Source organism: Sturnira hondurensis, unplaced genomic scaffold (assembly GCF_014824575.4).
Source record: "Sturnira hondurensis isolate 20B ecotype Veracruz unplaced genomic scaffold, ASM1482457v3 Scaffold0004136, whole genome shotgun sequence".
Lineage (NCBI taxonomy): Eukaryota > Metazoa > Chordata > Mammalia > Chiroptera > Phyllostomidae > Sturnira > Sturnira hondurensis.
Genome location: NW_028076767.1, coordinates 12,838,108 through 12,851,193, shown reverse-complemented (window position 1 = coordinate 12,851,193; position 13,086 = coordinate 12,838,108). Strand labels below are relative to the sequence as shown.

Sequence of the window (13,086 nt, the reverse complement as noted above, 5' to 3'; positions counted from 1 at the left end):
GCCCCTGCACCCCAGAAAACGTGCTCTCCTTTACAAATAATCCTTTCTCTTTACAACTCCTGGAACTCCCTTCCAGTTGCTAGATGGGATGCTGCTGCCTGATTCATGAATTGTTTAATGAAGCTAATTATATCTTCAAATTCACTGCACTAAATTTTATTCTTTAAAACGAACTTCAGCTGAGGTGATGAGTAGTAGGTATTTGTGTGTTCTTCTATTTTTAAGTAATATAAGATCAAATTATTTTTAATTATACAATTTTATACTGTATTCAAGTTTGAAAGTTGGTTCAAATATTTTTCATTATAATCAAATGATAGATTTTTTAAAAGATTTTATTTATTTATCTTTAGAGGAGAAGGGAAGGAGAGAGGGAGAGAAATATCAATGTATGGTTGCCTCTCCTGTGTCACCTGCTGGGAACTGGCCTGCAACCCAGGCATGTGTTCTGAGTGGGAATCGAACCGCAATCCTCTGGTTTGCAGGCCTGCGCTCAATCCACTGAGCTACACCAGCTAGGGCTCTTTTTAATAAGTACTTTTCTTAACATTGTTGCTATTGTTATTCAATGTGACAGTAGTTATACTAACTCTTGGTTTTCAACCAAATTGAATGCCCCATTAATGTGGATGAGTGGGTTTAACTTAGACCATACCAGGAGAATGGTATAAAAGCTCTGAGACTAGAAGGTCTCCTTGCAAGTAGCATGGGGCATGATAGAAAATTAATGATATGGAAGAAGAAAAGATAAAGATGCAAACAGAATTTACAGAGTTTCAGTTAAACTCTTAGAAGGCTTCACTGAGTCCTGACTAAGAGGGATCGAAATTTATGCAAGAACCATACATGCACATATGTGTAGCTTAATAAAGTATGCTTAAATGACTCTGAAGCTTTGTAGCTCATTCTTTAGTGAGAATTCAGTTTCTTAAAAATTATTGTTTTGCCTTATAGAGACCTGAACATATATTCATAGAAATTATTTCAAAGGATATAGAGTAACACCACATTGTTTATCTCTTGGTGGTGAGATTATTTTATATTTCTGGCACATTTATGCTTTCTAATTTTACTAGTTAAACAAGCATTGTTTATGCAACATATTTATTAAAAATTTACTGTACAATGTTGACAATTTGGGACATTACTCTGCTTTGCTTTCATAGATGGACTCATAAAAGGGCCTTTGTTTTCAAGGTCTAGGTACGTTCCTGGAGGAGAACTTAAGCTGTGTTGTGGCACAGAAGGACTGTAGTAGAGGATGGAGGCTTCATGTGGTGAAAGAAAAAGGGGTTAGGATCTTGAGAAAGGAGGGAAGTCCAGTATGGGGAGACATCCCCAAAGAGAAGGGTATATAGAGTCCCCTAAAAATGCATCCTCCAGAGTCGGTTGACCTTGTGAGTCCCAGGAACTGCTGTCTTAGGAGATCACTGTGGCTAAGCCTGGTGTGGAGGTGAGTGCCTCTGATGGGTCAGGGAGACTGGCAGGTTTAGCAATGGCAATGACATCAGTAGAGGTAGAAAACCAGGACTTGCTTCTGTCCCCTCTCTCCCTTTCCCCCATGAAAACAGATTTTGGACTTTTCACTAACTTTGAGTTAGTTTCATGTGCTGAATTAAATGTGGTTTAGAAAAAAATAAAGGAAAGCCTTACTTTTTAATTTCTTACCTGAAGTAAGAGAAATAATGTAAATTAATAAAAAGCTAGCAGTAAACAAAAAAATCTAAGCTAAAACAACTTATTTAGTATTGCTGGAGACAGATAGCGATCAAGGCAGCATTCCCAGAGCAGGTATGCCAGCAAAGTCCATTTTTGTCCGGAGTGAGGCTGGAAGGGGACTTAAATATGACTGGGTAGCCTGCACCTTCCTGATGTTGAGTTCAAAAAGCTATAGTTATTGTATATTTATGTGTTGGTATTAAAAACCAGTAGCATGATTTAATATGAATGCTCACATAACGATATTGGTTAATTCAATGAAAAGGTTTCTTTCTGTTATTGATCTCCAGATGATGAATTAGGTAAGTGAAGTATCTACTGTCACTGAAGAACAGCAACAGCCAGTGCAGGTGCTGCAAGGCTTTGGGAATGGGGAGGACCGTCTGAAGATGAACGTTAGTTCATCTAATGTGACTTCGAGATCGTCTCTGCCCTGTTCCGACAGACAGCCTGCACCGACATCCCGCACCGACATCCCCCCTCAAGGACTCCTGAGGATAAAGAACGTGGCCCCGCAGAGCCGCTGCAGTGTTAACTCCCTGGTCCTGAGCCCAGACATACACAAGGGGTCTAGGGGGTGTGTTCTAGCAGGCAATCTCTTTTAAAATGAAACAATGGTCCTTCCTCTTGTTCAAATATGATACTAGCAGACTCATTTGAAAAAAAAATAGAGAAGCTGTGTTGTTTCTTAACTTGATAATGCCTTATTTTTCCAGAACCAGCTCTTGTCTCCAAAGGTATGAGACACCCCTTTGAATAAGTGTGATTAATGGCTCCTTCTAACTCAGACCATATGATTCCATTAGGCTTTATGTAACTGATGAAATATAGCTGTTCTTATTTACTTTTACAAAAATATATGTATTACCTCCCTGAAAATAATTTTCATATATTAAATATGTATTACGTGCATACTATTGTGCTAAGCCCAACGTGGCTTCTCTTGTTTATATCTCCTAATTGCCACAGTGGGTACAGAAGCCATTTTTTTTCTCCACTTTATCTTATAGTTTTTAAAAAGATTTTATTTATTTATTTTTAGACAGAGGGGAAAGGAGGGAGAAAGAAAGGGAAAGAAATATCAATGTGTGGTTGCCTCTTGCACTCCCCGCACCAGGAAACCTGGCCTATAACCCAGGCATGTGCCCTGACTGGGAATCAAACCAGTGACCCTCTGCTTTGCAGTCTGGTGCTCAATCCACTGAGCCACACCAGTCAGGGGTCTCTCTGCTTTAAACACAAAGTGTCAGGAAATCGGGCAGCCTGTCCAAAGTTGAAGAGTAGTAAAGTGAAGCATAGCCTGGAGCCCATTTCTATTTTGCTTCAGAGGCCAAGTCTTAAATGCCATCCTCTCCTTGGAGGGACCCAATCCCCGGTAGACCCCCCAGTCAGCCTGAGTCACCTCATTCCAGTTTTAATTCTTTGAATAGAACTTAACAGCTTTCTAGTTTTGTTGTTATTGTTTATTGTTTAATTCCTCCTCACTTTCCACTTCCTCTGCTAGAATGTAAACCTAAGAGCAGAGACCTGTTACTCACTTCATTGCTACACCACAGCACCCACAGTAGTGTCTGGCACGATGTAGGCACCCTGTAAATGTTCGTTGAATGCATGGAAACAACAGGCAAAGCCTGGATTTTCTGCCTTCTTGCTGTTCCCAGGCTAATGGAAAGGCAGACTTGCATGGGGAATCAAGACACAACCTGGAAAGGAGCATAACAGGAGTGATGGAAAGGAGCAAAGGAGTCGCGGAGGCCTCGCTGATAAGCTCTGTTTTGCTCTGGGTATTGTGGAGAGAAGAAGGGCATGAAGAGCACGTGAGGAGTGGGTGGAATCTCTGAAGCAAGTGGTCGGAGTTTGTGTGGAGAAGGAAGGCAACCTGTGAATCTCATTGTGAAGAAGCACACCGACCCAGCCTGGAGATTTGGTCTGGTGGGTCCCTGCTTTCATAGCCTTTGCTACATTCTTTATAATTCTCCATTTACTTCTCAGTGTTCCCCATGGGCTATGAGATCTTTGATATAAGGGACCAAGTAGATCTGATGGTGAGTTCATTTCAGGCAGGGACTCTGGCTTATTTTTCTTTGTCCTCTCATAGATTAGCATGGTGCTGGCAATTGGTGGCCCTCAGTGCATGTATAATGGCCAATGAATCAATGGATGAATAATTGAATGGATGAGTGAGAGACGAGGCTTAATGGCAATTTACTTAGAAAAAGTTCTGAATTTAAACTGTGGACAGCACATATGGTTAATGTGGTCTTAGGTAATGATAACAAACATATAGAGCCTGGGTCTGATGATCTCGAATCTTAGAATGAAAGAGATCGTAGTGATGAGACAATTGAGACCTGACGTGTGAAATGGCCTGCTCTTAGTTCTGTGGTGAATCTGTGGTCGAAGCAGGACTTGAATTTAGAGACCATGGCTCCCAGTGAGATTTGCTTCCTGTAAATTTGATTACGTGCTGTGCTGGTCGGATCATAGCTGTGGTAATCCGTGCAATTCTGAATGCAGCACTTAAACAAATATATTGACAAGGTAGAGTTTGCCCAAGGAAGGACGATGAAGGTGCCAGGGAGATGTGGAAACCATACCACAGGAAGATCACATGAGGACAGTAAGGATGTTCCATCTGAAGAAGAAAATATACTTGCAAAGGGTCTGTGCGGTGAGTGGAAAAGCATGGCATCTGCCCTAATATTTTTAAATACATAATTCACTATTTCTTTGCTCCAGAGAGGTAAAATTGTGTGGGTAGAAATCATAAGGAAATAGATTTTAGCTGAATATGAAAAAATTGGTCCCCAAATTGAAATTGTCCAATAATGGAATTCCAAATTCGTATGTAAGGGCAATCTGTTTGTGACATCGGTCACCCCATTGACTGCCAGGGTTGATGTGGCTGATCTGTCTGGCTGGGCAGGTGTCCCCTTCCTCCCTCACCGATCCATGTGCATCCCTCTTGAAGCTGCGTGCTCGGTCGAATAGGACAATCTTGCCAACTAGAGGAGAGGACCGATCTTTGGTACATGGTCATTGAGTAGCTCTGCTCCCCTGCTAGAACCTCCAAACAAGCTTTCAAGGTCCAAATTATAAGAAATATGCAAATAGAGGTGAGATGATTATCTGCTTAGACTAGACTGTGAGTTCCTCTATGGTGGAGATCACGTTTCATTTGTGTTTCCCTAGGGCCTCGACTAATGCCTGGTATATAGCATACGCTCACTTAAATTTGTTATTACATCTTTTCAAAGGGGTTCTTTCATGAGGTGGGTAAGCATGGAGATGAACGAGAATGTATTATATTATTAACTCCAAGGACTTTTTCAACACTCAGGTTTATAATGCTTTGGTAAAAATTCATACAAAGTAATGTTTTAATACTTAACAAAGCAAATCAGTTTCATACATACAAGTAAAAGTCAGTGAAATTTTTTTAAGCTCTATAAATCCTGTGATGTTGCATTTTTGCTTTTCTTGTGGGAGGATGATTTGTTTGCCACAACTCCTGTCTTACAAAGGAGATCAGGACTAGTTACATTTCTGCACCTGTTACCGAAACCAAAATTCCATGCAGAAGTTTGAATGGAGTTTGTTTTGTACAGGAAGCATAGAACCGATATGTGGAAACACCTGAATGATGATTATGCCAATAGAGTCACACTTCAAATTGATGACTAACCTAGAAAAACAGGTTTTTCACAGCATCCTAAATCCTATTTAGATCATCACCTTTCAAGGTTTTGTGAAATACCTTAAATACCACTTAAGGAACCGTATTTTTCAATGAATATTTTATAGGCAGAATGTGATTTGATACTTGTGTGTTTGTGTTTTTTGACATAAGAGTGTCACTCCTTTTAGTTCATGTAGAGGTGATTTGAAGAAGACCAGAAAGCTTTATTTAGAGTTACTGTAGTTGCCACAGAAAGCTATGAAGACTTAAATAATACAAAGGCGGTTATTTGATGTTATTTTTATCTTTTTCTCTGAGAAGTTTCAGCGAATTTTTCCCAAAGTAGTCCTACCTATTTGTATGCTCAAATATCCATCAACTTCCCACTAAGCTCTTTCAGATGCTACGAGATTCATTTTTTTCTTATCTCATCATATAAATGTGCTTCAAATATATTTCTTTTTTATAAAATATCATCATCATTTTAGTGCCATTTCAAATAATGGTGCTGCATTAATCATAAGGCTATTCATGAGAGATTTGGTTGTAACTCAAACTTCTTTTTAAAGAACTGTGTACTATAAATATAGTAAGGTTCTTCAAAGAATTCATGATTTTGGTGTTTCACATTTAATGATGTTATTAAAATTTTCTAGTAGTTGTTAATTCCACTCGCCTAAATGGAACAGATTTTGTGATCTGTGTAGTCCTAATATTTAACTTGTTCAGGACCCTTTGGGTATATGCATTTTACTGGGAGATTTTAAGGTGTTTTGCAAATAAAACCCAGTATCTTCTTTCCCTCTCTGTTATGAGTTAAAACATGTTTCCTTCCCTCCTTCTTCGATTTAATTTATGTGACAAATTTTTCTGCCCAGGGGATGAGCATAGAGGACCAGGGAAGAAAGTCGATGAGATAGAGGTAATTCAAAGATCTGAAATATTTTATCCTCACTTGATATAAAGTAAATTCTCATTTTTCTTTTCCAATAACAATCACTTCTCTGGATCTTGGAACCACCCAAACCCCAGCCACAGAGTCCTGTGTGAACTGATGCTCTGTCTCAAGATGTGGAGAAAGATGAAAAACTGGTACCTGCAGAGACTGTACTACCTTGAGTATATATTTACAGTTATGAGATACTGCGAAGTTAAGAATGCCATTTTTCTCATTACTGAGTATTTATTATATATAACAAATACATGGGAAAGAAAAAACTATATTGTGTGATATAAATAGTTTATTTACATTACAGAAAAACATCAAGACAATGTATACTATTTCAAATATATCCATACATAATCAAATATAGCTGTAGTACATGTTTTCATTGGTGTAGATTACCACAAATGCAAGGCAACATGTGTAGATCTCTTGTCTTATTCTTTTGTCTATAATACTGTATTGAGTAGTCCAAGCTCTGGAGAGTCCGGCCACTGTGCAACATGCTCCCTTCAGATTAACCTCGTGGACGCTCTCGTCGTGTTGTCTGAGCTGTAGTGACCTGTATTTTGCTTCTGTCTGTGAATTCTGTTGCTTCTGGGGCATTTCCTAGAAGGTTGGAAAGTACACAGATCTTAGTCCAGTGCTGTTACCTAAAGTCTGGTCCTGCAATCACAGAGTGAAGTTATAGATTAAGCAAGTGACTAAAGTCGTTCAGATAAAAGAAGTTATTAGCAGGACAGCCAAGTTGCAGTCAGCTTCAAGTGCATGTTGAGGAGCATTTAAGAACAGAAGTGAACGCCAAAGAGGAACACACTTACCTCGTTCTCAACTGTTTACTCGTGGCAGCACACAGTGATTGAGCACAAGGCAATCAAGCAAATTGTGAGCCATTCTAATCTCACTTTAAGGGTCTTCAGCAATTTTGTATTTTAAATTTCCGAAGGATGACTGTTATATTGACATTTCAATGCTACCAGTTTAAATCCCATCAAACCAGAGAGTGAGCCAACTGTTCCCAATGGAAAGATATTATTTTGGTTCATCCTAATATCATTTTTTTGTGTTAATACTATAAGCTAAGGACATAAATTGGTACCAATTATTTAGCTTCTATAAAAAGCTAATATTCCGTCAAATTGTCTAAAAAACTCTGATCTAGTATCTCTTGTCACAGCATAAAAGATGGCTTTGATGATGTAAATGAGAACAACAACATGAAGTTCAAAAAAATCCTATCATAATAAGCTATATCAGAGAATAGATAAAAATATATATATATTGGGGGGGGCAGAGGGTAGATGTATCAAAATGAACATGGAGCCAGAAGGCACATTTTAAGCAAGTGGGAGCTACAGATAAAAAGATTTAAAATCCATCTTCTCAACAGGGCAATTCTTTTTATGTCTCCAGATATTTATTTTTTATAATACATGTCATATTTACGAAGAAAGCAGGTGCTTGGCTAAAACAGTAAAAACAAGGGGAAGAAATTAGGGGAAAAAGTGGGGCAAGGAGAAAAGGAAGAAAAAAGTAGAAAAGGGGAGGGTCCAGATGATGAAGAGACTAAAAAAACTGAAGAGTGGAAGGATCTCTGCTTTGCGCNTATTTTGGGGGGGGGCAGAGGGTAGATGTATCAAAATGAACATGGAGCCAGAAGGCACATTTTAAGCAAGAGCTACAGATAAAAAGATTTAAAATCCATCTTCTCAACAGGGCAATTCTTTTTATGTCTCCAGATATTTATTTTTTATAATACATATCATATTTACGAAGAAAGCAGGTGTTTGGCTAAAACAGTAAAAACAAGGGGAAGAAATTAGGGGAAAAAGTGGGGCAAGGAGAAAAGGAAGAAAAAAGTAGAAAAGGGGAGGGTCCAGATGATGAAGAGACTAAAAAAACTGAAGAGTGGAAGGATCTCTGCTTTGCGCAATTTTGAAAATCTTTAAGCAACTGGGTATTTTGGAATTGGTCTTGACAGACATGTGAATCCAGGTAACCAAGAAAGGAGGGTTTTGGTAGTGGGGAATGGCCAAGTTGGAATGTCTGTTTTTTGAGCAGAATGTTTTTGAGTAATTGAAATGAATCCACACTGGGCACAGTGTAGTTTATTGAGTAGTTTGGCACCTGGAAAGGCTGTGGAAGGCCTGGATGTCCTAAATTAGCATTACAGTACTGCTAATTTAGCTCATGAGCTATTTCTCCCCCTCAAAAGTAAATAGAAGATAGGTTTTGTTCATTTTAACATAATGATCACAGGCCTTGAAAAAATGGCTTGCTCTAATTTGGAGCTCGGTTGAGCCTGCCTCGACCATTGCAAGATACAACATCATGACCAGCCAAGGGTGAGCAGGAGCAGAGGTTAAGTGGTTAAGTGCACAGGCTCTGACAGTAGGCAGTCCTCTGTGTCTGCCCTTATTGTTCAGCTGGGTACACTCGGCCTTTTGTTAACTTCTCATACCTCAGAGTCCTTACCTTGAAAATGGGGATAACTGTGCCTTCCTCAAAATGCTCTTAAATTTATATATATATATATGTCTGTGTGTATGAATACACATAAAGGATATATGCATACATAACATATATATACACACAATTCCTGGTGAAGTTAGGATCTTACATATTCCAGTTGTTTTTATTGTGCATGGGAATGGCACTGTGATTAATAACAGACTTGAAAACACCTGTTATTTCAAGTTTTGTGTCTTTGTCAGTACCTGAAGTAGCAAATTCAATTGTGGTGAGATTAGATCTACCACATATAAATTTTGTTTTTCATATTCTGATATTGCTTAGATATTAGAAAGCTCAAGACCCTCAGTATAATATGGCTCAGTTTTCTGTGTTGTGGATTCTTTTCTATCTTTTCTTTTATACTCAGTGTTTTTGGTTTCTGGAGTCATCTTTATGTTTCCCAGAATCTATTTTAATATAATCCACTGACTCACTTGGCATCTAAATGTGTGAGCCTAGTTGATGGACTCAACCTGTGTTAGAGCAGCACAAGGCTCCAGTTGGTGATCTTCCCTTGAGCCTTTAGGCTGGGCAAGGATTTATGAACCATATTTTGTCTTTTTCAAGAGCAAATGACACACTTGTCCTCAAAGAAGACAGTGCAATACCGAGACTGAGATGTATTATGGCCTTTATTTTCTAAAGATATGATGCTTTCTTTTATTTTCTTCCCTTTTGAAAATAATTTTTTGGGAACCATTCTGATTTACTGTAGAGCTGTGCAAACGAATGAAAAGTCTAAATGCCTTGTGAATTTGGCAAAAACCTTGAAAACTTCCTTAGAACTTTTTTCTCAAGGAGAGTAAAAACAGATCAGAAGGAACTATCTTCAGTACTGTTTCTGGCTAGACAGGACATAAACGATATATATTTAGTTTAGAATCCAATTCCTGGTTACCATGAATTGACACATTAATAAAGCGAAACAAGTACCTGGCCTCACTCCATTACTTCAAGCCCAGTGTCATATATCACTAATTAATCACAATTTTCAGTCCTGTTGAAATTGGATGAAATCTTTTTATCTTTCTCAACTAGCTCCCTGCGAAATAGTTGTCATTTAATTGTCCTGGAGGTTTGAGAGAAAACTGTGTTTTGATATTTGCTGTATGTTTCCATATATCAAAAGTTTACATGTACTATGACATAATTTTTGTCATTGTAATTATTTACTTTGAATTTTGTGATTAAAAGCTCTTTTGTTGACTTAAGATAAAAAATATATATATATTTAAAGATTTTATTTATTTATTTTTAGAAAGAGGGGAAGAGAAGGAGAAAGAGAGTTAGAGAAACATCAATGTGGGGTTGCCTCTCATGTGGCCCCCCACTGGGGACCTAGCCTGCAACGGAGGCATGTGCCCTGACTGGGAATCGAACCAGTCACCCTTTGGTTTGCAGCCTGTGCTCAATCCACTGAGCTACACTAGCTAGGGCAATATTTTTGCTTATATCAAATATGTTAAAATGATTATATCTAAGAGTTACACTAGGAAATATGTGTCATAAATGAAAGATATAATTGGATACTTTTATAGGCCTCATTTAAAATCTATTTTAACCTCATTCAGCATACTGATCTGGATAAATAAGGAAACACTGGTCATTTAAATAGTCTGTTAAAAGTTTAAATCAGGACTGATTTTTTATAGTTGAAAGAGAAGAGTGTATTTAAACAAAAACTGGAATTACACATTAGAGGGGTGAAAAGACCTTTGCTAAGAAAGTAAACAATTCTTATCAGAATGCAAAAATTAAAAGAATAATCTGGCCCTGGCTGGTGTGGCTCAGTGAATTGAGTGCCAGCCTGTGAACCAAAGGGTCACCAGTTCGATTCCTAGACTAGGGCATATGACTAGGGATACAGACTAGGTCCCCAGTAGGGGGCAAACAACCACCCATTGATGTTTCTCTCCCTTTCTTTCTCCCTCCCTTCCTATCTCTAAAAAGTAAATAATAAATAACATCTTAAAAAATAATCTGTAGCCCTGGCTGGTGTAGCTCAGTGGATTGAGTGCGGACCTGTGAACCACGCGATCGCAGTTCGATTCCCAGTCAGGACACATGCCTGGGTTGCAGGCCAGTTCCCAGCAGGGGACTCACAAGAGGCAACTATACATTGATATTTCTCTCCTTCTCTCCTTCCCTTCCTTCCTTTCTAAAGATAAATAAATAAATAATCTTAAAAAAATAAATAAAGAAGAAATATCATTAAAAAAATAATCTGTAGTACTCCGTCATGAAACTCAGTATCTTTCCATTTGGCTACTCAAAGGCTGTTTTGATGAAGAAATAGGACTCCAGAGCATGGGTGGTTGCAGAGTCCATGAAAGGACTCGTAATCAGAGTGACCTGGTTAAAACAAGGAGGACCAACACCTCCCTTTAACTTGGGCGACTACTGAGTGCAGCCACTGACCTTGTGATGCACAGGACCACCACACATATGACGGCAATCTGAATTGTTCCAATCACAGCTGCAATTAAGACGTATTGAAATCGTACAGGGCCGGGCACAACATACAGTACACTGTAGTCCTTTTTTTCACAGTGTTGTCCAGTATAACCAGCATCACACCTGGAAGAAATTATAATGTTTAGTGACCTGAAGCTTCTGGATGTCTTGTTATTATTGGCCTATAACCATTTATCTTTATCATGAAAGTAGGGCTTTTTGTTTCCTTCTCTGAAAGAAAATCTACTTTGTAGATATTAATTCTCCACCATTTACTTTAAAAAATATCTTTGTGTTTTTATTTTTAAAAATATGTACTTTCTTTTTATGCTTAGAATAAAAAAGTTTGATTATTGTTCTTTCTATATTTATTTTTCAGGTAAGCCTTATGTTTTATTTAACTTGTTCTTTCATCAGCCTAAGTCAATATGATTACCTGAAAAAACAGAGGATTCTTTCCAATGACATGGATATAAAAAATAAGGCTATTTTATTTATTGATTCATTGATTCATTGATTTTTGGATACAGCATTCTCTATACTATTAGAATACATGATAAAAAAATGTTAGGGCCAGAGGTGCCAAAAGAGTAATTTCTTTAATTTGCTGGTCACAACGTTGTCTGCTTATGTTAGAGAGTAAAATTTCAGTAGAAAAAGAAGGTAATTATGATGGAGATGACATAGCTTTGCAAAACAAGCCCATTCATCTGTGCTATTCATCTGAGAATGAATGCTGCTTCTCACTCAGTCCCCACCAGAGAGCTCAGGTAGACAATCTGCGTGTTACAAGTAGCATCTCACAATGAAACAAGAGAACAGCTCACATAAAAACAGTGCTGATGGGGATCAATTTGTCACCGACTTTGTACAACTGCTGCACTTTGAATTTCTCCTAACTGCATCCTGGGATCTTTCCTGTCTGCATCAGAGGGGTTTAATAATGGCAACGCTGCAGAGGATGACAGGTCAGCAGGAGCAACCTCTCAGCTATGTTCACTCTGCCTGGCTTCAGTGGAAAGCAGGTGCTAATGTATTCAGAGAAGGAAAACATGAAGGGAAGACAGTTCCTGAGAGGAGAGGGGTACGGGAGGAGCACAGGGCAAAGAGAGAAGAGAAAGACAGAGGGAGAGAAACTCCTTTCCTGCAGACTAATATGCAAATTATTTCATCACATGTCCCTTGTTTATTCCTTTGATAAAAGCATTTACTTTTTTCACTTTGGCTTTACATATTTGAAATAGTTATGTTCTCTCCATAAATATTTAGCAGATATGTATATTTATTGACCAAATCCAGGCAAGCAATTTCTTTGTGTTTCAACTGAGTGTGAATCTGTGGAGGCACAGCTTATTATCTCGTTATACAGACAAGGTTTGTGGACAGCGGATCCACAGAAAAGATGTGTGTGCCTGGCAAAGCTAAGATGGACGATATTTGTTTTGAGACCCAAAGGACTATGGAAAAGTTGGCCTCCTAAAAGTAACTGTATCATCTTATATACAGCAGAGCTTTTCCCATTCACTTGATTGAGAAATATTATTAATTAAACTCCTGATACGTGCCAAGTGTTGTTCTGTATCCATGGGAAAGAAGGTGAATAAAACAGACAAGCCTGTGTCTTTAAGGAGCTTGTAATGCCCACAGTCAATTTAAAATTCTACTAAAAGCATATATATATAACTAATGTGATACTACTTGGGTGTGCCAGGCACATGTGTTCCTGGTTTCCCAGTGGGTGCCTGTGTGTGCCTGTCTGTAAGGAGAGGCAGAGAGA

At 38.4% G+C, this 13,086-nt stretch overlaps 1 protein-coding gene across 1 annotated transcript in view; it reads right to left on the bottom strand.

Annotated features, from left to right (window-relative positions):
* Positions 1 to 6,627: 6,627 nt before the first annotated feature.
* Positions 6,628 to 13,086, bottom strand: part of TMEFF2 (transmembrane protein with EGF like and two follistatin like domains 2) — a 237,824-nt gene continuing 231,365 nt past the window's right edge. Inside the window, exons 9-10 of the mRNA XM_037043728.1 lie at positions 11,274 to 11,432; positions 6,628 to 6,950 (exon numbers count right to left, since the gene is read on the bottom strand). Coding sequence (XP_036899623.1) covers positions 6,854 to 6,950; positions 11,274 to 11,432 — 256 coding nt within the window. The 3' untranslated portion in view covers positions 6,628 to 6,853. The remainder of the gene's footprint in view (positions 6,951 to 11,273; positions 11,433 to 13,086) is intronic.